At 42.4% G+C, this 25,960-nt stretch overlaps 1 protein-coding gene and 1 long non-coding RNA gene across 21 annotated transcripts in view; both read right to left on the bottom strand.

The window, feature by feature from the left end:
* Window positions 1-623: 623 nt before the first annotated feature.
* On the bottom strand, window positions 624-6,818 carry LOC113033268 (uncharacterized). The gene is made up of 7 exons (XR_013901928.1): window positions 2,708-6,818; window positions 2,531-2,599; window positions 2,343-2,437; window positions 1,792-1,918; window positions 1,517-1,634; window positions 1,333-1,409; window positions 624-1,195 (listed from the first exon to the last, which is right to left on the bottom strand). It is a non-coding gene; the product is annotated as an uncharacterized LOC113033268 (long non-coding RNA).
* Window positions 6,819-16,424: 9,606 nt separating this feature from the next.
* The window catches only part of nrxn3b (neurexin 3b), a 321,105-nt gene continuing 311,569 nt past the window's right edge, over window positions 16,425-25,960 (bottom strand). For 12 of the 20 annotated variants that reach the window (XM_080289984.1, XM_080289978.1, XM_080289982.1 and 9 more), the window contains one exon: window positions 16,425-19,386. In XM_080289984.1, the coding sequence (XP_080146110.1) occupies window positions 18,404-19,386 (983 nt within the window). In that variant the 3' untranslated portion in view covers window positions 16,425-18,403. Of the gene's footprint in view, window positions 19,387-21,301; window positions 21,578-25,960 lie in introns of those variants that run through there. The other 8 variants (XM_080289989.1, XM_080289992.1, XM_080289988.1 and 5 more) reach the window with 2 other exon arrangements.

The following is a 25,960-nucleotide window of genomic DNA, read 5'->3' on the forward strand; positions in this document are numbered from 1 at the left end:
CGAGTCATAGAGGCTGGTTTTCAGTCACGTTCAGCATCCCAATGCGCTCAGGTAAAGTTTGGGGTCATATCAGATAATAATACGGTGGCCCTGAGAACTGCGGTCAAGTGAGCCCTCACTTACGAAGTCACAGTCCAGCTAGCCGCACCGAAAATGTGGTTGCACTACTCTTACGCATATTACGGTATCGGTGCCGACTGGCTTAGAAACGCAGTCTTTTCTGTCCTGACACTATTTTACTTCACAATCCACTCCCAGTTTTAGTTTATCTCCACTCCTCCCCCTGTGATCCACAGCCCAAATTACTGTATGATTCAGAGAAAATTAATAATGAAATTTACCCAATTTACTCTACTGTACTTTTAATGTCCTCATCTTTGAGCTCAGATTACAGGAAAACTAGAAGAGGTGACGCAGATATCTCACTGGATTATGACTCTGGGTGACCCCCACTCTTCACCCTGTCATCCACAGCCAAAATTACTGTAAAATTAAATCCTAATCCATTACCGAACAAAATGAGTTCATTGAAGTATTTGCTTAACTACAAGAAATTTCTTTCCACACACAATTAAAATTTTTCAAAATGTCATTCACACACCACCTCAAGTAGCAACTTTAGTTTTAGACATTATTTATTCAGTGCTTAATCACAACAATAGCCACCTTAAGGCACTTTACATAATAAGTTAAACCTTACAATAATACATACAGAGAAAAACCCAACAATCATATGAGCCCCTATGAGCAACAGTGGGAAGGAAAAACTCCCTTTTAACAGGAAGAAACCTCCGGCAGAACCAGGCTCAGGGAGGGGCGGGGCCATCTGCTGCAACCGGTCAGGGTGAAAAATTACATTACTCAGATTACTGATTTCTCATATTACTACTACACAGTTTAGATATATTGTTATTCATTATCTGTCATCACACAAATCAACCCAAAAAAATCAAAAAGGAAATACTTGAAGTACGTGCACAAAGCAAGAATGTTATACACATTGTGTTTTACACATGTGTTCCTCAAAACACCAATAACAACTATAAGCAGATTATTCAAGTAGCTTTCACTGCGTGTGGAATTAGGTTACACAAAGCACACACTTCCACTCTGTCTTCTGAGCACTGCTGAGCTGTTCATTTGTCATGTCCAGGCCTTCAGAATGGAACCAGCGGTTGCAGTTATCACACAGGATCTGTAAACAAAAGCATATGAACTTTCATAAACACATCAAGTAAATAATTCTATGTTTTAATCAATTACAATCCTTAAAGACACAGAGTCAAATACTTTGTTGCAGATAACATAAAACTATTTAAAAAAATACTATACCCAGTCAGTGATGGAGGGTCCTGGATTAGGTGGTTTCGCCGTTGCACACATGGCACAGTTGTTGTCACTGTCAAATACTAAAACATAATATATATATATATATATATATATATATATATATATATGTTAGTGTTCATCAGTTTGACACAAATAAATATGTCCATTTGAAGAAGATATTACACACCAGAGGCCTCAAGTATTGTCTGTGCAAATGTCCTTCGTGCCTGGGCCATCTCGTTTTTTGTCGTCAAAAATGTCATTTCTGGTTTATTTGGGAATGCTTCCATTACTGCTTTGACCATCTGAAATCAAAACAAAAATTTTTTAATTGAAAACATCTGCAAATGTTACACTTCCTGTTTACACAATTTAACCTTTTAAGATTATTTTAACTTCCCCCACCCCATCTTCTTATCTAATTTTACAGAACAATATTATTGCATCAATGTGGTGCCATACCATGATGACCATTACTCCGCAGCTAGAACCATCCCGTTGAAATGGATGTGTCAGTACTCCTCCTCGAAGTCTCACATTCACCCAGTCTGTTTTGTTGTAGCATGTCCTCCTCATTTTGAAGTATTCACTTTGTGAACATAACATACATCACATTTATATAATAATGAAAGATAAAAGTCACACAGAAAAAGACACATATAGTACATATCACTGTTTTTAATGGTGTGTCAGAAAGCCCTGTGCTCTACATTATGTTAGATGAAGTATCAAACTTATTAACATGTTCTTTTAAATCTACAAATGTTAACTGTCTCAAATGTATCACTGCTTAAACACTGTCAGTGTTTTTTTTATTATTTAAAATTACATATGTGAGTAATTTTGAATTATTTTTTTAAATTCTTTAAAGAACTGATAACCACAGATTTTATTAAACTTTAATCTACAACCATACGTTCACCTTTAGAAAAAGACCTCCTAAGTCCTCCTGTCACTTTTCTAATATTTCATGTTATTATATATATTATATACATGTAATAACGCATAATTACCGGAATCTTTTGGCTGCACGGTCAGACTCTTCCTGCTCCAAAGAGTTTCTTGACGGATCGACCAAATACAGACAGCTGTCATCTGCATTTATGTACTGCGATAGATATATAAATTTAAAAAGTACATAAATTATGAATAATGTGTTATTGAAACAAACTGTTTTCACAGAAATGCTGCTCATACTAACCAGAAACTTCCAATGTACATTTCCAACGTTCACAAAGGATAAAATGGCTCTGTAGTTGTCGAAGTTCACCTGACATATTAGGAATTAATTACAAATTTGCAACGATACTTTTTCCATTTTGAGACATTAATTAAATTTTAAAAAATTAATTCTAGAATATATTTAATTTTTTTTTACCTTGGACAAGCTTTGTCTCCTGATTAGTTCTCTCTCCACAGAGGATCACACCGCTCGTGTAGTGGTTCATAATGTAGATATTATTCCCCAGATTTAGCCGAATGGCCCAGTGGTGCAGGAGACTTTCAATGACCTGAGGAGTTTAATAAATAACCTTTTATTACTTTGTAAACATGATAAAGTTTTGGAATACAAAGGTTAATAAAGATTTTTTTACTTACGTATACTCAGTATTCAGTCATGAGGATATGCCTGGAATGTCGATCTAAAGTAGTACTTACTGAATGTGTAGGGAACAACTAATGTTCTGCCCCAGCTTTAACGTTAACCTTATGCAGTACCTCTTCTAATTTTCCTGTAATCTGAGCTCAAAGATGAGGACATTAAAAGTACAGTAGAGTAAATTGGGTAAATTTCATTGTTAATTTTCTCTGAATCATACAGTAATTTGGGCTGTGGATCACAGGGGGAGGAGTGGAGATAAACTAAAACTGGGAGTGGATTGTGAAGTACAATAGTGTCAGGACAGAAAAGACTGCGTTTCTAAGCCAGTCGGCACCGATACCGTAATATGCGTAAGAGTAGTGCAACCACATTTTCGGTGCGGCTAGCTGGACTGTGACTTCGTAAGTGAGGGCTCACTTGACCGCAGTTCTCAGGGCCACCGTATTATTATCTGATATGACCCCAAACTTTACCTGAGCGCATTGGGATGCTGAACGTGACTGAAAACCAGCCTCTATGACTCGACCTCTGATTGCATTCAGTTTATAGTCGTTGTATTATTTCATTCACTCATTTATCCTATTTGATTGTTTTTCTTTTTCCCCGTTTCATCTTTTTGGTCGTAATAGCAGCAGCCGCGCGCTTTGAGCCGCATTAACTTGAGCATGACTGATGCTACGCAAATAAAGCTCTGCTGATTGATGAAACCCTCAGCCCACTCTGATTGTACAGCAGTGTCACGGGGCCGATGCCTCTTTCACCTCCTAATGAAGTGCAGACAGCAGGTGTTGTTTTGAAGCCTGCTTCCCCACCAGCTTGTGCAGATTTCAGTGTTTCACTCTGGCCTGTCAAGCTACGCAAGTCAGGGAATTCATGTTAGTTAGCAGCAGCTGATGACTGCACCGCTGCTCTCTTTATGCATGGGTACGCCCATCTCATTATCATTTCATCATTAGCAAAATTGGAAATGTTTGCATGGGAGAAATGAGGATTAGACAAATTATCAAATGTGTGTGTGCCAACATCAAATAATAGACAAATGAAGGAGGTGAGGATTAAAGAGTGTGGAAGATGAATAGAGCCGACTGTTTTAACCAGCTAAGTTTGAATGTGGTTAAAGGGGTCTCACTAAGCTTTTACGTTTCTTTACAAAGTCGATTTGAAACATTTCATTGTTATCTAGTGTTATATTACAGAATGAAGGATGAAATTTGCCCTGCCTGTCTTTGCATGTTGGTTTTAGGGCTTGTCTGGTGCTGCCAGGCTCGGCAAAGACTCCAATCCAATGTGAAGTAGTGCACAGATTTAGAACTTTGAACTGTATTTTCGTAAGTTTTACATCTTATCACCCCATTGCCATCCATACTGCAAAAAGGTAAAAGAATTAATGAAAACTTTATATTCTAAACCTATAATTAAGGACAGTCTACCAGATCGGGTTCAGGCCACTTCACATCAAAGTCGGCTGTATGTGGTCCACAATGTAAAATGAGCATCTCTCTACTATGTATGACACCGCTTGGTAGTGAGTTCAGAATTTCTGGTGGTACTTTAAAAATGTGCAAACAGACATATACAGCAGCTCTGTGTTCAGCAGCTGTCTAACTCAAACCCTGTTTTAAAAGCTCCTGCTGGTGTCTTTTGTGCAGCAGCCTGTAATATTTAAGAGAAGAAAAATAATTGACAGCTAAGTGCTTCTTTTTTTCCCCTCTACATAAAAAAGTGTGTTTTGTCGTTTTGTACACACTGCACTTCTAATACCACCGTACCCAAACGTCACAGTGAAAGTGGAGGGGAAAGGAGAGATTTCGTTAGACTTAATAACACAGAAGTGGAGGAAACAAAGTGTTTCAAACAGTGCGGGCAATTATGTGTCCAGTCTGCCAAAATGTTTTATGAAGCAGCATGTGGAGGAGAAGCGGGGCTCGGCCGAGCCTGCAGCAAAAACAGACTGTGGAGCTTTACTAAGCCTCCGCTCAATCCCTGCTTCCCCTCTTAAGTTCTGAACACATTTGAAAAGTCAAGGTCCAGAGAAACTATTGACTGACTCTGTGAGCACGTACTCGGCTGCAGATCGAATGCATATGTGCACGTGAGTCTCAAACATTTCTTTTTTTTACTGCTCTGTATTGATATGCTGCAGTCGGTTCAATTATAGGATTTAGCGCTAAACGCGCACGCTGATCTCTCAAGTAGTCCTGAAAGTCTAACAAATACCCGGAGACGGTCGGATTGAAAACCCTGAATAGTTTGTGTAAGTCCAATTTCACCTGTCAGATGAGAGCACAACGAGAATCAGCTGTATTATTTGTTCTCCGTAAGGGCTGGAACCTGTGCTCGGCCTTAAATTTGAAGATGATGAGCAATCTCAAGAGTTTTGCTTATCCAGCCGCTCATTCATCACTGGATTGATATTTTCGCATTTGTCTAAATAAATCACATTTGGCAGGCTCGACTCGCTCACTCACTTATGTGTGCATGCACAAACCCGAGGACGAGCTGCCTTCCTGATGTGCTTTGCGCTGCAGCTACGTCCCGAGGAAAGTGTCTACTTATCTGAGCTGTATTAGGCTGCAGAACACATGCAAACTCATAGATCAGGCCTGCTGCTCCCAGCAGACGAAGTTTCCCCACATTTGCATTCTGTCCCATCATTAGTCCAGCTTTGCTCCAGTTTGTCACGTTGGGGTGGTAATGAATAAATTCAGAGCGCTCCTCTGGTTTGTGTTTTCCAGCAAATGCACTCTCTAAATGTAAAAAAAAAAAAAAAGAGTCTATAATCTGCATTTGCACATGTATGAGAAACTGAACGCACATCTGTCTGCACTTGTCAAAGAGATTGCAGCAGTGTGACAGTGAGAGTTATTTAACATCTGCCAGCAGTATTCAGATCAGGTCACGAGGACCTGCTCTTTGATTCTCATACATACATGATGCATGTTCAGAGCTGACAATGGCACACAAACACTAATGACATCTCTGCTCACATGAATGTGATGCAACTGCATGAGAATGTTGCTAACCCTCCTCTTTGCTGCAGCCTCGGTGTCCTGCAGCTCAACTCTTCACCTTTGCCCCCTCAGTGCTCCCTCCGGTCTGTGGCTAATTAGGAGGCAGACACCCCCCACTCCTCCACCCCCATGTGCTGACATCAGCTCTGACCCTCCAATCTGTTCCTACATATGCCGAAGGAAAGCATGCACATACAAATGATCACCAATGTTATAGAGCTGAGTGAAAGGGTGAATCAAACCCATGACAATCCTACTAAAAGAAACATAGATAGGTTTTGTTTTATTTTGTTAATTTCTCTCTTTATATGTTTTACCTCAGTTGCATCATGGTTGCAGAAGACGATTCTGGTCTGTAAAAGCAAAAATGTTCACGGTAGTATGACAACAGGGCGATAAATGAAAAATCTTGGCAAATAAAAATTGTTTAAATGTAAAAAATGTAAAGACAAAATAAATGCATGAAAGGAAACATTTTCTAGTATGTGACATGCACTGGTTCACTGGTGACTGCCAAGAGTCATGCCTGGGTTATTTTATCTCCAAGAAAAACTTTCCTCATGCCTGATCGTGGCAGACGACTGCCCCTCCCCGAGGCTGCTTCTCCTGGAGTTCTCTTCCTGTGGAAATAAGGTTCTCACTCCCCACTTTCACCAAGTGCTTCATCATAAGGCATCATCTGATGGTTGGGGTTCTCTCTCTGTTTTATGGTGTTGTGGAGTTGTCACAGAGTCTGACAACAAAGAAAGAGCAAGCTTATCACTTAAACAGGATGTCTGCAATCCAACACCAACAGCAAAACAATGTTCACTCCAATGCCCAATGAGCAACAGCGGTAAGAAAGAACTTCCTTTTAACAGGAAGAATCCTCCGGCAGAACGAAGCTCAGGGAGGGGGAGGGGCAGCCAAGAGGGAGAAGAGAACCAAGACGGGACAAAAGACACACCGTCGGAGGAAGTGCAGAGAAGAAGAATAACTAATGATTAAATGCAGAGTCAAACTGGAATAAAAAGAACTGAGTGAACTCAGTGCATCATGGGAAGTCTGCAGCAGCTTAGGCCTATTGCAGCAGCTCTAAGGGAGGATTCAGGGTCACCTGATCCAGCCCTAACTATAAGCTTTATCAGAAAGAAAGGTTTGAAGCCTAATCTTAAAAGTAGAGAGGGTGTCTGTCGCCCAAAGCCAAACTGGATAGAGCTGTCTGAAAGCTGAAGGCTCCGCCCTCCATTCTGTCTCCATTGTGAGATGTTTGTTGTGTCACAGCTGCTAATCTTTTGTCTCCAAGTTTTCCCTCCATCCCCACTGCAGCAGATGGATGTCCCTCCCTGAATCTGCTTCTGCTGGATGTCACTTCCTGTTCAAAAAGAGTTCTTCCTCCCCACTGTTGCCAAGTGCCTACTTCTAGAGGTTTTTGGTGGATTGTTGAACTTCACCAACATCGTACCGTCTCTACCTTATAGTATGAACTTCTTACCTTTCTTACCTCTACGGGACATTCAGATCACTGGGCGACCTCTGCATCACTCCAGCTCGTCAAAAGTTTGTATGGCTCAAGGCAGGACAGCAGGATGTCCAGTGTTAAAACCAGAGCAGACTTTGGACCTAATTAAGTTGCACAGACATGTGATCATGAGCGGGAAGTGACACACGCACGCAACACAAACTTGCACCTTTTCTCTGAACTACAGATTCCTAAAGTTAAGGCTCATTGAATATTACCCCACTAAAACGACCATTAGTAAACACAGCAAACCCTTAGTATTGCTTCTGCCTCTCAGAGCCAATCAAGAAGCAATGGGGTGTTTGCCCCTTCTGCTTACTGCTGTTATAGTGCTAGCGTAAGCCTCTGCAGCCGTCACCAAGGCTGATTCCCATTAGAACAAACCTATTTGGCTTGCATTACAAACCCATTCAATCAGGCAGCCATGCTCTGCTTTTTCGTTTAAGCCCGGAGGCTGAGAGTGTATCCAGCCGCTGTCGTTCAATAAGTGAATGGGTTATTGCAGCTGAGTCTCCGTATCAACCTCATTTTCTCCTGGGCTTAGGGGAGAAAAAAAATCATGTTTTTGTGCAATTGTTGTGCAACAATTTGTATTTATAACCCATTTTAAAATAAGATGAAGTGCTGTACACTGTGTTTGCTCACTGAATATTCAACAGTCACGGATGAGTGCAGTGATTTCCATGTTTAATGGCAGACAGGTGGAGGAGCAGCTATTCAGGCTGCCAGCGGTGATGTCACAATGACCTCTCCTGGCACGGTGAGCAGGAGCCTCATGGCGTCCTTTATGCAACAATCAAGTGTCATCATTTGTGAGGACCTGTGTTAAATCATATGGAGCAGCCCTGCATAGGCTCACAGCAACTGGTGGGGAAATGCTACGACCTAGCTGTGAATTAACTTGAGTGATGTAGCTGTACTAGCCATAGCTTCAGTGTCATTATCACTCCCTGCATCACACGAGTGTGTGTGTGTGTAGCCTGCAGAGGGGAGATAAGGGTACTGGCTCCCAGGCCCCTCTGCAGAGCATGAACTTCTCTTTAGATTTCACCTGTGCACATTTCTAATTAGTTTATTATACTTTAATTTCATACAGCACTGATTTTGAAAGTGTTTCGGTGAAATACACAAAACAAATGACGAAACCTGCTCTGTGCAGCTGCCGCGATATGAGTGACCAACTGGAACAGGCAGGAATAGAATTTGGCTACCTTAGACAGATTGGAACAGCTGTGGGGAAATGATGTTTAAAGAAAAGCTGGCACGGTGGAGAATGGGGAGATTAATGCTTAATTAACACTTAAATCTGTGGATGGGTGGACATCTATGTCAAATAATGGGGATGTGTGAGGAAAGCTACACTTCCTATGATATCTGCCGTTTGGTGCTTGTATTTAAATGGTAAGTTGGCTCCCTGTAATCTTGAATAGGAGCAGGTCTGCTTCATTGGTAAAGTTAGGAAATGGTCAGTGGGTTTAAAATACAGTTTTTTATAACATTAATCTGATGTTAACAGGATACGCTTCTTTATTTTTCCTTTTTTTGTAACTGGAGGTGACAGCACTTTAAGTTACTTAACTTACAATGTAAAGATTATAACAGCAGCTTTCATAAATAACCTATGCAGTAGGTTTCTGTGGGAGGAGCGATGTGCAGTAAGAGAGCCATTACTTCCTGGTTGCGGTTCAGCCTGGAGGTTTGTCTTTGCTCGCTGTAAGTAAATGCTAAACAGATTAAATAACTTTTTACGGTTGTTTCCAGAGCAAAGAGTGTGGATGTAGTGTTTTTACATACAGCATGTCTAAATTGTGTTAAACAACACTAATGTCCTTTGGTGTTTCTTAAACATGAGTCAGTTTTGCCTACAAAATGCTAGCTAGCATGCTGCTTACGTTTGCTGATGAGCCTCTTTATGACCATTCGATGTACACCCATAATGACACACACTGCTCTAAACCATAGCCAGATGTTAAACCACAACAATAACTAAGCAAAAGAAACAACTGGCTGCACTGGTTGATGCTGATTGCTTTCAGGTCGCTGCTGCTAGCTTAACAAATTGTGGGTGCTGTAAAATGTGTGACGGTTGCTGATGTCCCTAATTATTACAGAAAGTTATTGTAGTAAAAATCAAATGACACGATATTATCTTTTGGGACCACAGCTCCACAGGGCCCCAACCAATCAGGACCACATCTCAACTCAGAGAGAGAGAATTCTTCAGCTGTCTGTCAATTAAAAACAGGCTGACGTGAAACAAAAGTATCTGAATTTAGGAGTCAAATTCATGTCCCAGTTTTTGTTATAGTAGTGATAAAAATTACTTTTCTTTTTTTACATTTGGTGTTTCCAAATTAGTTCAAAGACCTCCCATACCCTCATCCATCCATCCATTGCTGCCTGTTTTGCTGCAGTCACCTTCACAGTAGCTGAAAGGGTTTGAAGTTCACTTGCCTTTCTTCATCCCCAGATCCCACCCCGCCTCACTTTCCATCTGGACTGAACAGGAAGGGCTGGGCCCGGGCCTGTGGGCTGCGCACAGAAACCCCAGGGAGCAGAGCTGACGCTGAGATACTTATTGCTTCATTGGGATTCTCACTGGATCCAATCACACTGTCAAGCTTGGATACGAGGCCTGTCTCCCCAGGCAGCGGATACAGCGCGCGCACTAACTCACAGAGTTTTGAACATGACTCGCTGACACTTACAGATGGAGATGCAGACATACAGTATAAATGTGCACCCACGTACTCACACACCCTCCTCTGGCATCGCACACCTCTATCATCACAAGCCTGCTGATGTTCCTGACTGCAGAGCAACAGCGGAGCGCTGTTTTGGTGCACGGCTCCTCTCTCCTGTATCTTTTGCAGCCAAGATTCATCCGAGGAAACTAGCCTGCTTGAATTTTGTTCCACCTCAGTAGTAATCAATTCAATGTTATGGTAATATTTCTCCAGTGTCAGTAAATTAAAACAGAGTAGATGTATTTCACTAAAATGCTCAAAGAGATCGATCAGACAAAAGAAGTTTAAATCTTAATGCTAGGTTGTAGTCTGTAAAAACATTTAACTCCCTTGTCTGGTAATTTTCACTAGAGCCGTTTCTCTGCTTCTGTGTACTCTCAATCCTGATTTCAAGTCTTCAAACCTTCACAAAAAATATTTTTATGTTTGTGCAAACAGTGACTCCTGTATGCACACGGAAACTACTCATGGAGTTCCACAGGGCTCTATGCCAGGTCTGATTTTTTTTTTTTTTTTTTTTTGAGGGTTTTTTGCCTTCAGTGAATACGATTGGAAACACAGACACGTCAGACTTGAACGTAAGCCGTGGCATTCCAGCCAAATGCTATAAGGGTGCCTGCTCAACCAGTGAGCTAAAATACCACTGTTTCTAATGTAATCCTGGTCTTAGGCCTCAGTACATTTTAATTGCATTGCAGGTGACATATACCACATAAATTTCTCTGTGGAAGCAGGTGAAACAAATCACATGGTGTCTTAAAGACATTTAGGCCTGGAAGACTGAAAATTGTTTACATCTAAATTCTGATAAAACTGAAGTTGTTGTATTTGGCTCTAAACTCGCGTCAGTGCAACTGTAAAGAATTTCTGACCAAAATATATTAATATAAACCTTTTAGGGACTTCACTCTGTCTGCTGCACAATATTGCAAAATCTAATAGACTAATAGACTCCAGTTTGTTTAAATAAATGGACACTATCCTTCACACACTGACGTTAATTATGGAGTTCCACAGGGTTCAGTGCTAGGACCAGTTCTGTTTACATTATACGTGCTTCACTTAGACAGTGTCACCAATTAGTTAAACTGCAGGGAACAGCAGGTGTTTATGCCTTAACATAAAAAACTAACTGAAACGACATCAGTTGATTCAAAATGCTGCAGTAAAAATACTAACAGGGACCAGAAAGAGGTAACATATTTCTTCTATATTAGCTTCTCTTCACTGGTTTCCTGTTAAATCCAGAATTGAATTTAAAATCCTGCTGCTCACATAAAAGGTCTTGAATAATCAGGCCCATCTTATCTCATCTTAATGACCTTGTCGTACCAGATCACCAGATTAGAGGCAGCAGTCTGGTTCTCAGACTGCTGGCTTACTTGCGGCTCCAAGAGTATTTTTTGTTATAGCATATAGTAGATCAGGTGACACTGAATCCTACCAAGGGTACGCTGCAATAGGTCCAGGCTGCTGTGGGATCCCATGATGCCTGGAGTGTTTCTTCTTCACTTACTTTTTTTGCTCACGATGTGTTTATACACCTCTCTGCGTTTAATTATTAGTTACTATCTGCCTCTCCAACAGTATGTCTCTGTCCGCTCTTCTTCTCCTCATCTTAACACTTGCGGCAGATGGCCCCGCCCCTCCCTGAACCTGGATCTGCTGGAGGTTTCTTCCTGTTAAAACGGAGTTTTTCCTTCCCACAGTCAGTGTTTGCTCAGAGGGGGTCATACAATTGTTTTCTTTGTATTATTGTAGGGTCTTTACCTTACTGTAGGAATAAAACTGAATTGAAAGTTAGGCTGGACGGTCCTAATGCCATCCATTATCAGGATGTCCTAGTTCCTCCATGGGGAGCTCACCGGAGCCCGCTTCCACCAAAGGTTTCCTCTCGTCAAACTGAGTTTTTTGCCAATAATGCGACCTTACAGCTTAATAAAGTGTCTGGAAATTATTTGTGATTTTAGTCTATAAAAATAAATGGCACCAAATAAAAAAGTATATATACTCATGCCATTATGATTATGTATGCATGGAAACAAATACCTTCACGTGTTAAAACTCCTGAGGTCCTGGAGGCGGTCCCTAGATGGCACTGTGTCCACTGGTCGAGAAAGCAGCAGCCCCCCTGTTTATCATGCAGCGGTGACAGCCTGTAAAAGCTTTTGTCGATGGAAGTGAAGATTTAGAGCCCCGATTAGCACATTCATATCTTGGCAGTTAATTAGGGCTGAGGAGCTAACTGAAAGCTTTGGCTGCACAGTGATGGAGCAGAAGAATAGGAGGTGGTGTGCCCCTCACAACGAGACAGTGAATTTAGTATATATATATATACACACACACATATATGTACACCTGACTATTCTGCTAATGTATCACAGCGTGCACCCACTGAGACATATGAATATGAATGCTTAACCCACACGAGCACAACCGCTAAGCCATTTTTCTGCAAACTTTGATATGGCTTAAGCATACCTAATGGATATGCACACCTACACCCACAGAGACACGCTCATCTTTTTGTTGTGTGTGTGTGGGTGAGTGTGTGTCAACGTGCGTGTGCGCCCTTCATAAGTTAAGGTCAGCAGGCTCATATTTTACCTGTCAGGACTGATCACCGTCGCCTTCACAGCTGCTTTGCTTCGTTCCCGGGGAGGATACAGCATCTCTCCTGAATGTTTACCGAGATCCTGCATCTCTACAATCTATACAGGGGATCTATAAAATGCCACAGCTGCAGACGTTCCCAGTGCGCAAAGGTGTTTTACAGCATCCTGCTCCAGTGTGGGAAGCAGCAAAACACATTCCACCTGTAATCAGCAAAAGGGCTGATGTGCTGCCCTTATAAAGCTGCTGTTTATGTGAAAGGGAAAAAAACATGGCATAAAGCTTTTAAGTGGAATTAACCACTTCATTAGTTGAAGTAAAATTTCATGACAGGTCAACTGTCGGCCTTTAAATGCACCAACGGGAGCTGTGCTGCTCCCTCGCTGTCGTTCCACGGGCCCTATACGGCGCGAAAGCAAAGCTAATGCAGTCAAATGCACGCAGCAACCCATTTGGAAAAGCCATTAGCAAATGTAAATTGTTTTTCTGTCAATTAAGATATGAATTATCCAGCCGACATCAGAGGGATTGATGTAATCTACTTCTACTAATTTGACTAAAAGGAAAAGTAGTTGCTACACATAAAATCCAATCAATAAACTTTGTCAGCCAACAACTGTGTAAGCAAATGGCTTGTGAATATCAAATGGATATGTTTCCTCCACTGGCACCCTGCTGGTGTAAACCTGAAAGTGACTAATGGTTGTGAAAATAACAATACCTCACTGTTTTCAGTAAGTGTGCCAGTGGGCATTACACCACCTAAATGTTTTAAACCCGGTTTCTTTTTTCTACACGCTGCTTGTTGGGGGGGAGGGGGGTATTCATTTGGATCACGATAACTGCAAATATTTACTTGTTCTTTATTTGGGAAAATATTTGACTAAAATAAGAGCGCTTTTTCTTTACCCTCTGTATTTCCTGCTGTGATTTATGCTGTAATTACCTTCCCCGGTGTTTGTTTTGCTTCTCATTTCTCTCGATGTTATTGCTAAGTGTCATGTTAAGTGGCTCACAGTGCTGGCCTTTTATTTTAATCTCTGGCCTCTGCAGTGTGGAGAGAAAAAATGACTTTTTATCAGCACGTCATAAAAATATGCAGAAGACAGTTATATTTTGGATTAAGGGGATTTTCTGCTTGTTGACTGCCATGAAACCAGCCTCCTTTCTTTACAAACAAGCTTGCAATTAGACTGAGATTCACATTCCAGTGTAATCTTGTAAATGAGGCTAAGAGGCTGTGACAGACGTTCCTGAACATAAATCAGCTCTGACAGCTGAGAGATAAAGGTAGAGAAGTTCTGCCCCTGGTGCACGGTGCTCTGCAGCCTCCGGCTCAATAAAAAAGAAGACCAGATAAATATTTAGTGATTTAAAAAAAAAAAAAAAGAGCTTATAAAGGAGCGAATGGTGAACGGCGATATAAAGATTATAAAGATCAGATTTCTCTCTTAGAAAAACCTAAACAATTATCACAGTTAAAGACATTTAATTGCTGCTAATATCCTGTTGAATCAAGTACAAAACAGAGCTAAATCACAGCCTGGAGTGAGCCTGAACTACACAAACCAACGAGAACCAGCTAAGTGTGGAACTGCATGAAACTCACGTTCTTTGCAGTGGCCAGCAGGTGGCGACTCAACTGCTTGCAAATAGAAATCTCATTGCACAGAAGTCTACGAGAAAATGAACCTATGTCTTATTAATATGACCTCAGTAAATCCTTGTCTGATGAGCTTATGGTCTCAGTATCTACTTTTAAATCCTATTTATCATAGTACAAAGTCCATTTAGGAAATTATGGTACCTTTAGAGTCAGACAGGACAGTGCGGTTTGTTTTACAAGTCACAAAAAGTGTGCAGTGTTCTTGGTGTCCTGGTTAAAATGTTACTTGTGATGTAACAGGAGGATAACAAGCCTTGAAACACTGTAGCATTTCCATCTGCTGCAGGTTCTGTGGGCCTCCAGCTAAAGTGTAAGATAGAGCTGACATCAACCATGGGAGAAGACACTGGTGAAACAGCTGACTTATATTTTAAGGCAACCAACCAGCGACCTGGTCTTTACGACTAGGCCTATAATAATGAAAACAAAATATATTGGGGTGGCCATCGATTTGTTTGGAGGGCATGCTCTTATAAACTGGATATGTCCTTTTCTTAGATATGTTACACGAGGGGTCAGCTGGCGGCAGCAGAGTTAAAGATGCAAAGATGTTCGTAAAATCTCTTCCTGGTGGACAGGATTAGAAATGAGTGCTTTGAGGGACAGTTTGGAGAAAGTTAGAGAGGCAACCACCAGGATCCCTGAGCCTGGTGCTACCAGAGGTTTCTTCCTGTAAAAAGGGAGTTTTTCCTTCCCACTGTCGCCAAGTGCTCAGAGGGGGTCATCTGTTCATTGGGGTTTTCTGTATTTGTCGCGTCACACTGAGGCAACCGTTGCTATGATTTGGCGCTATATAAATAAAACTAACCACTAAGTTGCTAACTCTCTCTGCTATTTGGTGCAGAATAGATGGTGTCACCCCCCCCAGTGTCAGGTTACATTTCACTGTGTGTTATACTTGTATAACTATGCATGTGACAAATAAAGAACCTTGAACCTTTGTCGTTTGACAGTTTTTTGCAAAGATCAGCTGCTTGCAATGTTTTAAATACGAGAGCAGTGAGAGTGCAAAACACCAGCGTGCACCGTAAAGCTGAGGCGAACTGAGCCGAATGGGGTTTGTTATACGAGTGGCGCCCTTCTCACGGTGATTTTGCCGCTCGCCTTTTGGCAGCAGGATGAAGTGAGGAGTGAATGTCGCTGCTTGTTAAAATGAATGCCGTTTGCTTGCGCATTAACTTTTTATTGTGTTGACTTATGCAGAGCAAATTTCCTCTGATTTTTGGCGGAGGACTGAAAAGAAGAATCCCTCTGCCTCTGAATATATAAATAATAATAATAATAAAAAAGGCACTCCTCCTTCAGCTGAACGAAACCCCTGCTGGCCTCCTTGTTCCCATAGCCTGGGAGGATGAATGAGTTAATATGTAGTCATTGTGTGAGCTGGATATACTCACACACGGCACTCTGATATCCTACATCAATGGGCTATTGCAAGTTAATGACCAGCTCTGTGAAGGCCCATTTGCACGAAATATGGACAGTGTAAAAACGAGCTGGGAAAGCAGGTGCTGCCGCCATTGAGTAGCTCATAACCCGGCCATATGGTCGTGAAGAATCTCATTTGGCTGCGCGCTCTCACAAAGACTCAACTCTAAAACCCAAAGCCATTCCTCTAGTGTTGTGAAGACTCTGGACCCTCTAATAATCATTCTCTCCCCTCATCCCTTTTTCTCTTGTTGCATCAATGAGCAGTGTATGAATTTGCATAATCATCTATAGGTAAATGATAACGTTGAGCTGCTCCGCTCCGGACTTCATTTGAATAGAAATGGTGCCACTTTTTGGTATAAAAGGAAATCAGCGAAGTGATAACAAATGGATGAGAAACTGCGCTTCGGCGAATGGCCTCAGATAGAATCTATCTCCATCCTCTTTCAGCGTCGTCTCCCGTCTTTCTTAGCACAACAGGGACGAAGCGAGTGACAGCATCCTGCAGTCTAACCACCCAAAATAAGTTTGGGAACAACTTTTTCCTTTTTTATTTCTGGGAATTGTTTGGAGTCAAAAAGGAGAAGCAGAAGACGATAATTAAACTGGCTGAAAAAGCCAAGTACCAACACAAAAAATCAAAGTGAACATACACACCGACTGATTTGCATGAAAACAGAAGAGGACAAATAATTTCAGCAATAAATAAATGACATTAAAAAAGAAAAACCCGACATATTGTCGGAAGATAATGTCGTATAAATGAGACATGAAATTAGCTATACAACGACAGAAAAAAATCGAATGCAAAAAAGTGACGAGCTGATCAGACAAGACGATACAGTAAAAAAAAAAAAAGACAGAAAAAAGGAACAAAGTAAAAAACATCTGTAAGCCAGTAAAGTTCTAGCAATAGATCTCCAAATCCATCATAATCTGTCTTTATTCTCGTTTCATTTTTTTTGAATTTCCAATAAAAAAATAAATAAATGACATGATGAAAGCAACTTCAGAATAAGGAGGAGTCCCTAAGACAAGATCTGAGGGAGGCGTCTTCTCTCCGACTGACGGCTTCCGGTGGTCAAATATTCATGCGACTGAAGACAAACACCATCCAGGGAGACCAGACTTGTGGTCTAACAGCATTTGTTCCCTGCCTAAACAAATGTTCCTGTGCACATCACTTTCTCATCTCCAGGCAAAAGAATAAAAATGCTTCGTTTTGTTTGCTGTTTTCCTTTTTCCAGTCATGTTGCTACAGCAGAAAAATCAAATCAAACGGTCCATCTATACAAGAAGAGGATAAAAAATAACTCAACAGGAACTGGAATCTTCTGTACAACATTTGACCTGCAAAGCACGACGGCTAGATGTAATAAAATATGTAAACATGTTTTTGACACAGTCGTCTGAACAGCTAGAATCACACCGGAGTAAATCTTCAGCCTGTGTTTGTTTTTCTTCGTTAAGATTGTGACAATTACATCTTCATCAGACACATTTTATGGTAATGCATTTTTGCCACGGCGTCATATCGGTAAAAGGAAACAGAGGAACGACCGAAACAATAAAAAGAAATCAAATGAAAAGGGAAAAGAAGAAAAATGCTATCAGACGTTTGAAACTCTGAGAATTAACATTGTACAGTTTGCCTGGTGGATCCACTCTTGCACGCTTGAATGCCGTCTAGAATTTGGATGCCCTGCATAGCAGTCCAATCCTTAACTGAGACGTGAGGGCGGGGGGAGAAAAATATTGAAATACATTACTGTATTACATCCTGCTGAGCTCTGCCTAGTCGACCCTGACTGGCCATCATCCTTAGAAAAACAAACTAAAGAAAACAAAAAAGTGAAACTCAATATATAAATGAACAAACTACTGATTGATTGAATAAATAAAAAATAATAAAAGAAAAACAAGAAACACGTATACGTTACCTCACATCGCATCCATGAAAGCTACATTTAATGAAACCGCTTTGTAACGCAAAATCAGGGTTTGACTTCCAACTTTCCCCAACAATCATTGTTTCTTGAGGTCCCTCACTTACACAAGATGCCAGCACCACGTCACATACACCTCACATGCATGCTCAGAATGGCCGAAATGACAGTGATCATATTTTACAGGGTTACAATGGACAAGGTCGTCAGAACTCCAAGGATCACACACCTCTTAGACAGTCACTTGGGGTCGTGTGGGTGTTAAAGTGATGTTATTCACACTGCCGGATGTCTCCAGCAGGGACTCCTTAAAAGTGTCCACGCTGAGTCCCGGTGCAGCTGTTACTGCATTGTCTCTCTGTAATGCTTACAATAGTAAGTGTGCTTCCATAAGCCAAAGTTCTTTTTTGTAAATGTTTCTGCGACTCAGTAAGTCTCGAGTTCTAAAGAGATTTGATTCTTTTTAAATCACAGTTGCCAATATGGTACTGTCAAAGTGTTCTTAACTTTGTTCCAAACAGTTTGTAGCTTTATGGGTCGGGAAATGACTGGATTTCTATACATAATATTCCTTGTCCTTGTCTTTCGGTCTCTTGCTACTGGCGCTGCCTTTGGCGCTGCCGCTGGGTGCTTTATCCTTCACCACAGCGCCGTTGGTTTGCGCCGAGTTGCTGATGTAGTTGCGTGTTTCGTCCACCTGGTAGGAACCCTCCTCCCTGTTCCTGTACTTGTACATGGCGTAGAGGAGAATGAGGATGCAGAGGGCGGCGGCTGAGACAATGCCCACCACCATGCCCGTGGTACTGCTGGATTCCCGGACCACCTCCGAGGCCCCCGGGGGCACCCGCTGCACGCCGGGCACCGTGGGCAGGGCGGCAGGCACCGTGCGCAGCATGGGCGAGGTGATGAAGGGGCCTCGTGGCTTGGTGCCGTCCAGATCGAAGGATGTGGGCAGTGACACCAGGACCATGTCCGGCTGCGGGGGTTTTACCTCGCGGTTGTTCATTTTCCCGGCAGGCAGCTTGGGTGGCGTGTCCGAGGGGACCGCCGCCGGCGGCGTGCCCCGGAGGTCAGGCAGAGGCGAGGTGGGTGCAGTCCTACCTGCCTCAGAGGCTTTGCTAGGCCTCAAGTCCTTGGCCTCCCACTTGGGCGCGAGGGCTTTGTAGCTGCCTTCATAGGCCGATGTGGTCAAGATCTTATCTGTTACCAGGGAGAAGGTGGTGTAAAAATCTTCATCGTCAGTCGGGGGCAGGCTAGAGTCGAAAGCTTCGCCAGAGCCAAACCCCGAAATCACCATGCCATCATCATCATCATCATCACCATCATCACCACCATCACCATCATCACAATCATCGCTGCCTCGGTCCGACAAGCAAGGTACCCCCGCCTCAGTGGCCATGGCCAAGGATTCTTTGGTGGTCTCAATAATGGTGAGGACAGGGCGGAGGGTTGGGGGGAGGGGGATGAAGGGAGAACGGGTGGATACAGAAGGGATGTCTATGGGGTCCTCGACTAGCACGGGGATAACTAGCTCCCCTCCTGGAAAGTGAAACAGAAACAAGCGCCAGTCAGACGGCAGAAAGCGTTCCATCAGCAAAGCAAGAAGCAGTCAAGCACCAAAAAGAATCGGAAAACGAAAAGTAGAAAAAGCAAAGCTCAACGTAGGGAATCAAAAGTACTGAAGAGAAAGAAAGAAAGAATCAAACAGAAAACACTGTACCAGTGCAAAAACAATGAAACTCAGAACCAAACGAGACCCAAATGAAAGAAAACAACAGCCATAAATAAGTATACATTGCATCAAAAGGCTTTGAGGGATGCACAAGGGTGAGCCACGTTAAACTGACGCCTCAAATTAATTCCTATATAAGCTGCTGCTGCATAGGAAAGCGGGAATTACTTGTGATGCTGTGGAGTTTGTGGCCCTCGTATTAGTTCTACCTCGTAATTCTGCATATATCTGCACATAAATGACTAGCCCGGGCTTTTAAGAGGCATGTTTCATTTATCTTCAAGTGTAAATCCTTTTTAGCCTAAAACTATGAGCACCGAGAGATGTGCTCTGTGGATAAAAAAGAAGCAGAGGGTATTAGCATTGGTTTTGCAATTCAAGTGCAAGCCAGTGGGCCTGAAAGCAAGTTAACTAAGTCTGAAATGAGAAACTATTTGTAAGGTGTTTCTTATACCGTAGCTGCTCGGAGCGACGCTTTTTAACCCTGCTGACCTACACGGGCTGGAAAATACTAACAAGCTTCACAAAGCATCACAATGATGAAAAATGAGAGGTTGTGTCTTTGGGCTGGAGGGTCTCCAAAGTCCCAAAACGATATCTCGCACCTCTTAGGAAGCTGATAGGCAAGTTTAGGTCTGGCTGACTGATCTACTCGCTGCAGTCACAGCTGAAATGCTGCTGGAGATGAGCGAGCCTGTCCTTCCCTCGACATTAGCGGGCTCCCCTACTTGCCCTAGCCTCTTGCCTTTTGACCCCTACAGTTACCACAGTGGCACAAAGTCACCGGGCAGTTCAGAGACACCTGAATGTTTGCTGGCTTATAACAGCTTGTAAGAGCAGTTGGACGTTATTAATTATTCACACGTAAGATCAAAAGACAGAGACATGCTTCCACATGTGTCTGCCTCTTTTATAATAAAGTCATTTGCCTTTCATTGGTTAAACCTGTTGTTGGACGACTACAAAGACTTTGAAACATTCAGATGTCTATTGAAGCTGCTTATCCTCTTGCCAAGGTGGATTGTTTGTACATTGCAAAGGCTCACAAACAGGGCACTATAAAGAGATGCAAACCTTTTGGAACAATAAAGAAAAAGAAAGAGAACACAACAGAAAATGAAAAAGGAAAAAAAAATAGAAATAATAATTAAGGCATTACAAAAAAAACAAACGAAAAGAGTTTAGAGTTAGAGCAAACATCGTAAGAAACATTCACAAAGTAAAGCCACAGATAGAGCTATTTAGAGAAAGGATTAGTAAGAGGAAAATTAAAAAAAGAAAGAAAGAAAACCAAACAAAGTCAGCTCGGAAAAAAAGCCTACGAAAAAAAGATGAAACAGTTTTCAAAGGAAGAAAGCATACCATCAGTTTTGTCAACTTACATCAACAAATTGCCCGCATGATTTTGGCAGGAAGAAAAAAAAAATTTACAAAAGAAAGTTGTGTAAGAATGCCTTTGGACAAGTTAGGTTAGTTTCTTTTTAACATTTTCTGATTAAGTAAGTATATATTTCTCTCTTTTGTTCTTAGACAGGATGGTACAGGGAGGCAACAACACATACATCCACACATCATGACATGAAAATAATCTTCACCATTCTGTTCAGGATCTTTTTTGTTGTTATTTTTGGATTTTTCAGAATCATTTTATTAGAAAAAAGAAAACAGTATATCTATAATTCTTGCTTTGATTGATAAGTCTCTCCATAAATATCTACAGCCGGATTAGATGACTTTTTTTTTCTCATTCTTTTCTTTTTTTTTTTTTTGCTCGTTCGCTCGGCTTTAGCTTGCTCGTCAGCTACGAACAAATTGGATGACTGTACATATCTTAGAATCTCTACGTAAAGGGGGTTTCGGGAGGAGGGAGTGTGAGACGGGGTGGGACCTATGAACATACTAGGAAGGAAATGACATAGATGGGGGTGAACGTGTACATCAGTTGCCATGTCCATGTAAAGGCGGCACGAAGCGGTCGGGCGGCATTAGAGCTTTTGGCTGTAAGGAAGGGATGGGGATATACAAACAATGAGCATATACATGCCCATCTACAAAAGAGAACAGCACTCTCAACACTGACAGTTTTACAAACCCTAAGCTGCAACTTCTTTTGCCATGCACAAAAAAAGAATTCAGACTCGTTAATCTATTCGATCCCAATTTCCAATCGGAGACAAGCGCTTAACTTCACAGGTGGATGTTCGAGATCGGCACGGAAACAGTTTTGGAAAGCAGTGTTTTCAGATCGGGGCCAGGATTAGCAGTTTTTCGAGGCAGCTTCTCTTTTTTCTCTATGAAAATCTCAGTGCAGCTGCATGGTTTTGATACCCAATCTTAAGAGCCTTCTGCTGTTTACGAAACGCTAATTAGTTCATAGAGAAAAGAGGAAGTTTTGTTCTAATTTAAAAAGGAGGAGGGGGGGGGGGTCATAATAAAAATAACATCGCAATTGTGATTCGCAACAAATTAGCAGTTTAAATTTAACATTGTCAGAAAAGAAACAGAGAGGTTCACATATATGTGGATTATCATATATGTACAAAAAAGGAGGAAAATAACAGATAAAGAGAGATTAGCAAGCAAGAAAGAAAGGCATTAAATTTCTCACACTATCAAAGATGAACAACCAGAAAGCACACACTGAGGCAGACAAAGAGAGAGAGAGGGAGGGGGGGGGACAGTTTATAGGAAAGTGTCGCCACCTTCGTTTAACTAATAATAAGCGGGTTATTATTAGTTACCTCAATACATTTCTCTTGTTAGTATTTCTTTTTAAAACACAGGACAGGGCGTGCAATCTGGATGTACGTCAGAGAAAGAGAGGCAAATCACACAAACGCTTTCTTTCCTTTCTTTTGGAGTTTGTTTTAGTTCCACTCTAAGAAGTTGGGTTAATGCATGCTTAAGTAAGTTGCATTTAGGGAGAGTAATAATACAATAACAATACAGCAAGCCAGGGGGGACAGGTATGGTGGGGGGAGGGGGAGGGGCTTAAGAAGGGGCGGGCCAATGGTCAGTAAAGGTGACTGCCAGCAAAGGGCTGTGGGATATTTTCCTGATGTAAAGAAGTCATTCACTAGCAGTTACGGTGCACCGTATGTAACCAGCACTTTCACTAATTAATACAGAGAACGGGGTAGAGAGAGATCGTCGGACGTTTAGATGCTTTGTGTTACGTGCATAACCGACAGCCTTCGTTTGACAGATAAGCATCTGCAGTTCCACAAGAGGGCACGTGGTGGATTTATCTCTGCACATCAGCTTTGGGTTAATCCTCTGCAGGCTGTTTTACAGAAACCTCATTTGGTTTTTTTTAAGCACACTGTCTCTGCGAGCGAAGCATTATTGAGTAAATATGGCATCTGTCACACTGTATTGACGGCTCCTTATCCACGCCGGCATCTAAAATGCGAATGTCCCTGTCACTGCTCCGGCCCTGATTCAGAGGATGTCATAGGACATGATTCAGCGGAGGCCTCGCACTGCATCGCTGCCATTCTCGTCTTTCACTGAAAAAAGGGGGGGGAAAGCCGCTACGTCGCCGCTACCTGTGACGTTCCAGCAAACAGCCATAAAACCGCTCTGCCCTGTTAAATAAACAGGAGCGTCTCGGAGTAAAGCGATTGCATCCGAGGCTTTTATTTATCCAACTCTGCCCTCGTTGTCTTGGCCTTGTTTGCATCCTCTCACTCCGTTCTTGGCTAACAGCTTTCGGCTACTGTTAGCTTTGTGCTATATCAACAAAACACTCGGATGGGAGGGGAGACGCTGCAGTGAAGCCCCCCGTTTTAGTAAAGTCAGCGCAGAGGACCTTGATGTTTTGTAAACACTTTAATCCTGTGTAAGCTCTTGCACAAGCGCCGCACGTCTTGCTGCATTTCAGAAGCAGACAAACACGCCGCTTTCTAATGGGTTTGCTCAACCAGATTGCGTTTGTTTTTCGAAACTCATCAAGATGGATGGGGATTTTATTCTAAAACCCTGCCATCCTAGCAAGACCACCCCCCCAAAAAACTCTCCGCTCTGATAGAGCCGCAGCCAGTTTCTCAAAGGAAGTCAGGACTTGTGACTAGTGTGTTTCTGCACGCCTACTGACTCTCCCTCCTTTTGCATCAATGAGAGAAACCCATCTACTAAAATGAAAATATGAAACAAACTCAATATTAAAGCCATTCCTCTTTTCATCCCACCATGTAATAAAGGCTGCATGCCTGTTTGCGGGCTTTTTGAAGAGGAATTAAAGTAAATACAGTAACTACTGAATGGCTGATTGACTACCTCAGCAGCTTGAGAGCTACAGATGCAGAAATCTCCAAGAAAGCACTTACTCTTCACTTTCCTCCTCTCCCCCCACTCTTTTCCTTCTCCTCGCTCCCTGGTTTGATCCCCGTGTCCATCCAAAAAGTTTGCTGAGGCTTCCGAATGGAGATGAATCCTGACGGTGTGTCAGGGATTTGACAACGCTCCGCCATAAAAGCAGAAAAGCCGGTGCACCGCGGATGAACTGATTGAATGGGATTTTTGACGCAAATTGTGGGTGAGTCAGTGGTTTGGGGCCCTGAAATCCCATTGTGGTGCAAGCATTGTGCCCAGACACCTGCTGTAGCAGATTCATTCATCCCTACCTACTACAGGTAGGGAACTGATTACCAGAAGGCCAGCAGCACACAGATTCTCAGCGTGGATACACTTGCCAGGGATTATAAGGGTGTACCGTGCAGCGGCGGAGCTTTCTAGAAGCATGTCGTTTCAAAGCACTTTACCTCACCATTAAACTTATCTTATCGTGTCTGCGCACACGTCTGCCAGAAGAAACCTAATTTCTCACTGATGGACATTCATTTCTCTTCTAAACATTAAGCGATGTTCCGTTCACAGCTCCGATGGAGAAGTCTGTCCTGTCATGGATGCGCGAAGCACCCCCGGAAGAAGGTGCTCGCCTGTGTAGCCGCGGCGCATGGCGGATAGCTCTTAATCCGTCATCATGTGGCTGGGCCGCATTCCGGTGTATTAAATTGGCGTCTCCAACAGGCGTGGCGACTCGCCCCTGTCAGCTGGTCGATTTGCTGTACAGCCATTAGGCTGCACCTCTACACTCGGCAGACGTGTGTCAGCTGGATAACCTTTAAACTGATCCGAGGCCTGTGTCGAAGTGACAGCCGGCCCGGCGGGGCTTGACGGAATCCATAGCCGATGCCACAAGGAAACTCGGTGATCCATCCCTATCATACTTCATTCCGTACCCTGCACTTTGCTCTTCATATACAGCAGTGAAGAAATCACACAACATTACATCCCAGCCTCCAGTCTAAGATTAATCTGAACGCCAGATCCTGGACTTTATCTACCCCGGGCAAACGAGATGAGGAAACATCTATAAATACACTACATCTGTTTGATCTGCGCTGCACTTGATCAAAGGCAGAGGGTAACAGTGCATGCAGGATCATTTATGCCCTTTTTATGGAAAAACATTCTTCCCATGACATAGCTGACTGCAGCGTGGCATGCAACAGTTACACTGCGTGCTTGCTGCTGCACAATTTTGCAGGAGAGCCGTCTCTTATAGAAAACGCCTGGACTGGCTGTTGCTCAGAAAGGCTCAAACAACCTATCTGTGCGTTAATGTTCAGCAGGTAGTCTGTCATTCTTATAGCACAGCAAAAAGTAAGTGTGTTAGGGAGCTGCGGTGCTTCAGGGGTGCAAGAAGTGTACAAAATCCACTGAATCTCATCTCCTGAATCTACACTAAACTCTCTTTTGGCCCCTTGAAGACAAAAATTAAGATAACTTCATATTATAAAGTCAATACAGCAACTGTGTTCACTAACAGTAGCTTGTTGCAGCAGCGAGCTCAGCGCCTGTCCCTTTTTTTCCAATGCTGCAGCTGGAAACGACGCTAATGACGAGTGTGAAATTGACCCAAAGCAGTAAAGTTGCAGGTGCATGAAACTAACACACGCTGCAGTGATAATCCTCTCTGAGTTATGAGTTTCAGTATAAGAAGACTTGCCCATTAAACGCAGTCATCTGATCCAGAGGTATTGTGAAAGTTATAATATATATAAGTGAGCAGCTTGAAGCAGCTGATGTTTTGGATCCCGCTTGGTCATAGTTTGAAATATCGAATCCTATTATTTACCTTAAACTGGGTAAAACAAGCAGTTTAAGCGCCTTCCTTCCTTTGATTGGCTGCCCCTCGAAAAGGTTTGAAGAGGTGGGTGGAGCTTCTGTGCCTGGGGTGACCATGTTAGTATCCACTTGCTTTGACATTACAGATAGGAGAACAGGCTGTTTGAAACAGGTTCATTTGTATATGAAACTTTGGCCGAAATTTAACATGAAGATCGAGCATCTTAAGGAACAGAATAACTGCTCCCG

Source organism: Astatotilapia calliptera, chromosome 15, assembly GCF_964374335.1.
Source record: "Astatotilapia calliptera chromosome 15, fAstCal68.1, whole genome shotgun sequence".
Taxonomy (NCBI): domain Eukaryota; kingdom Metazoa; phylum Chordata; class Actinopteri; order Cichliformes; family Cichlidae; genus Astatotilapia; species Astatotilapia calliptera.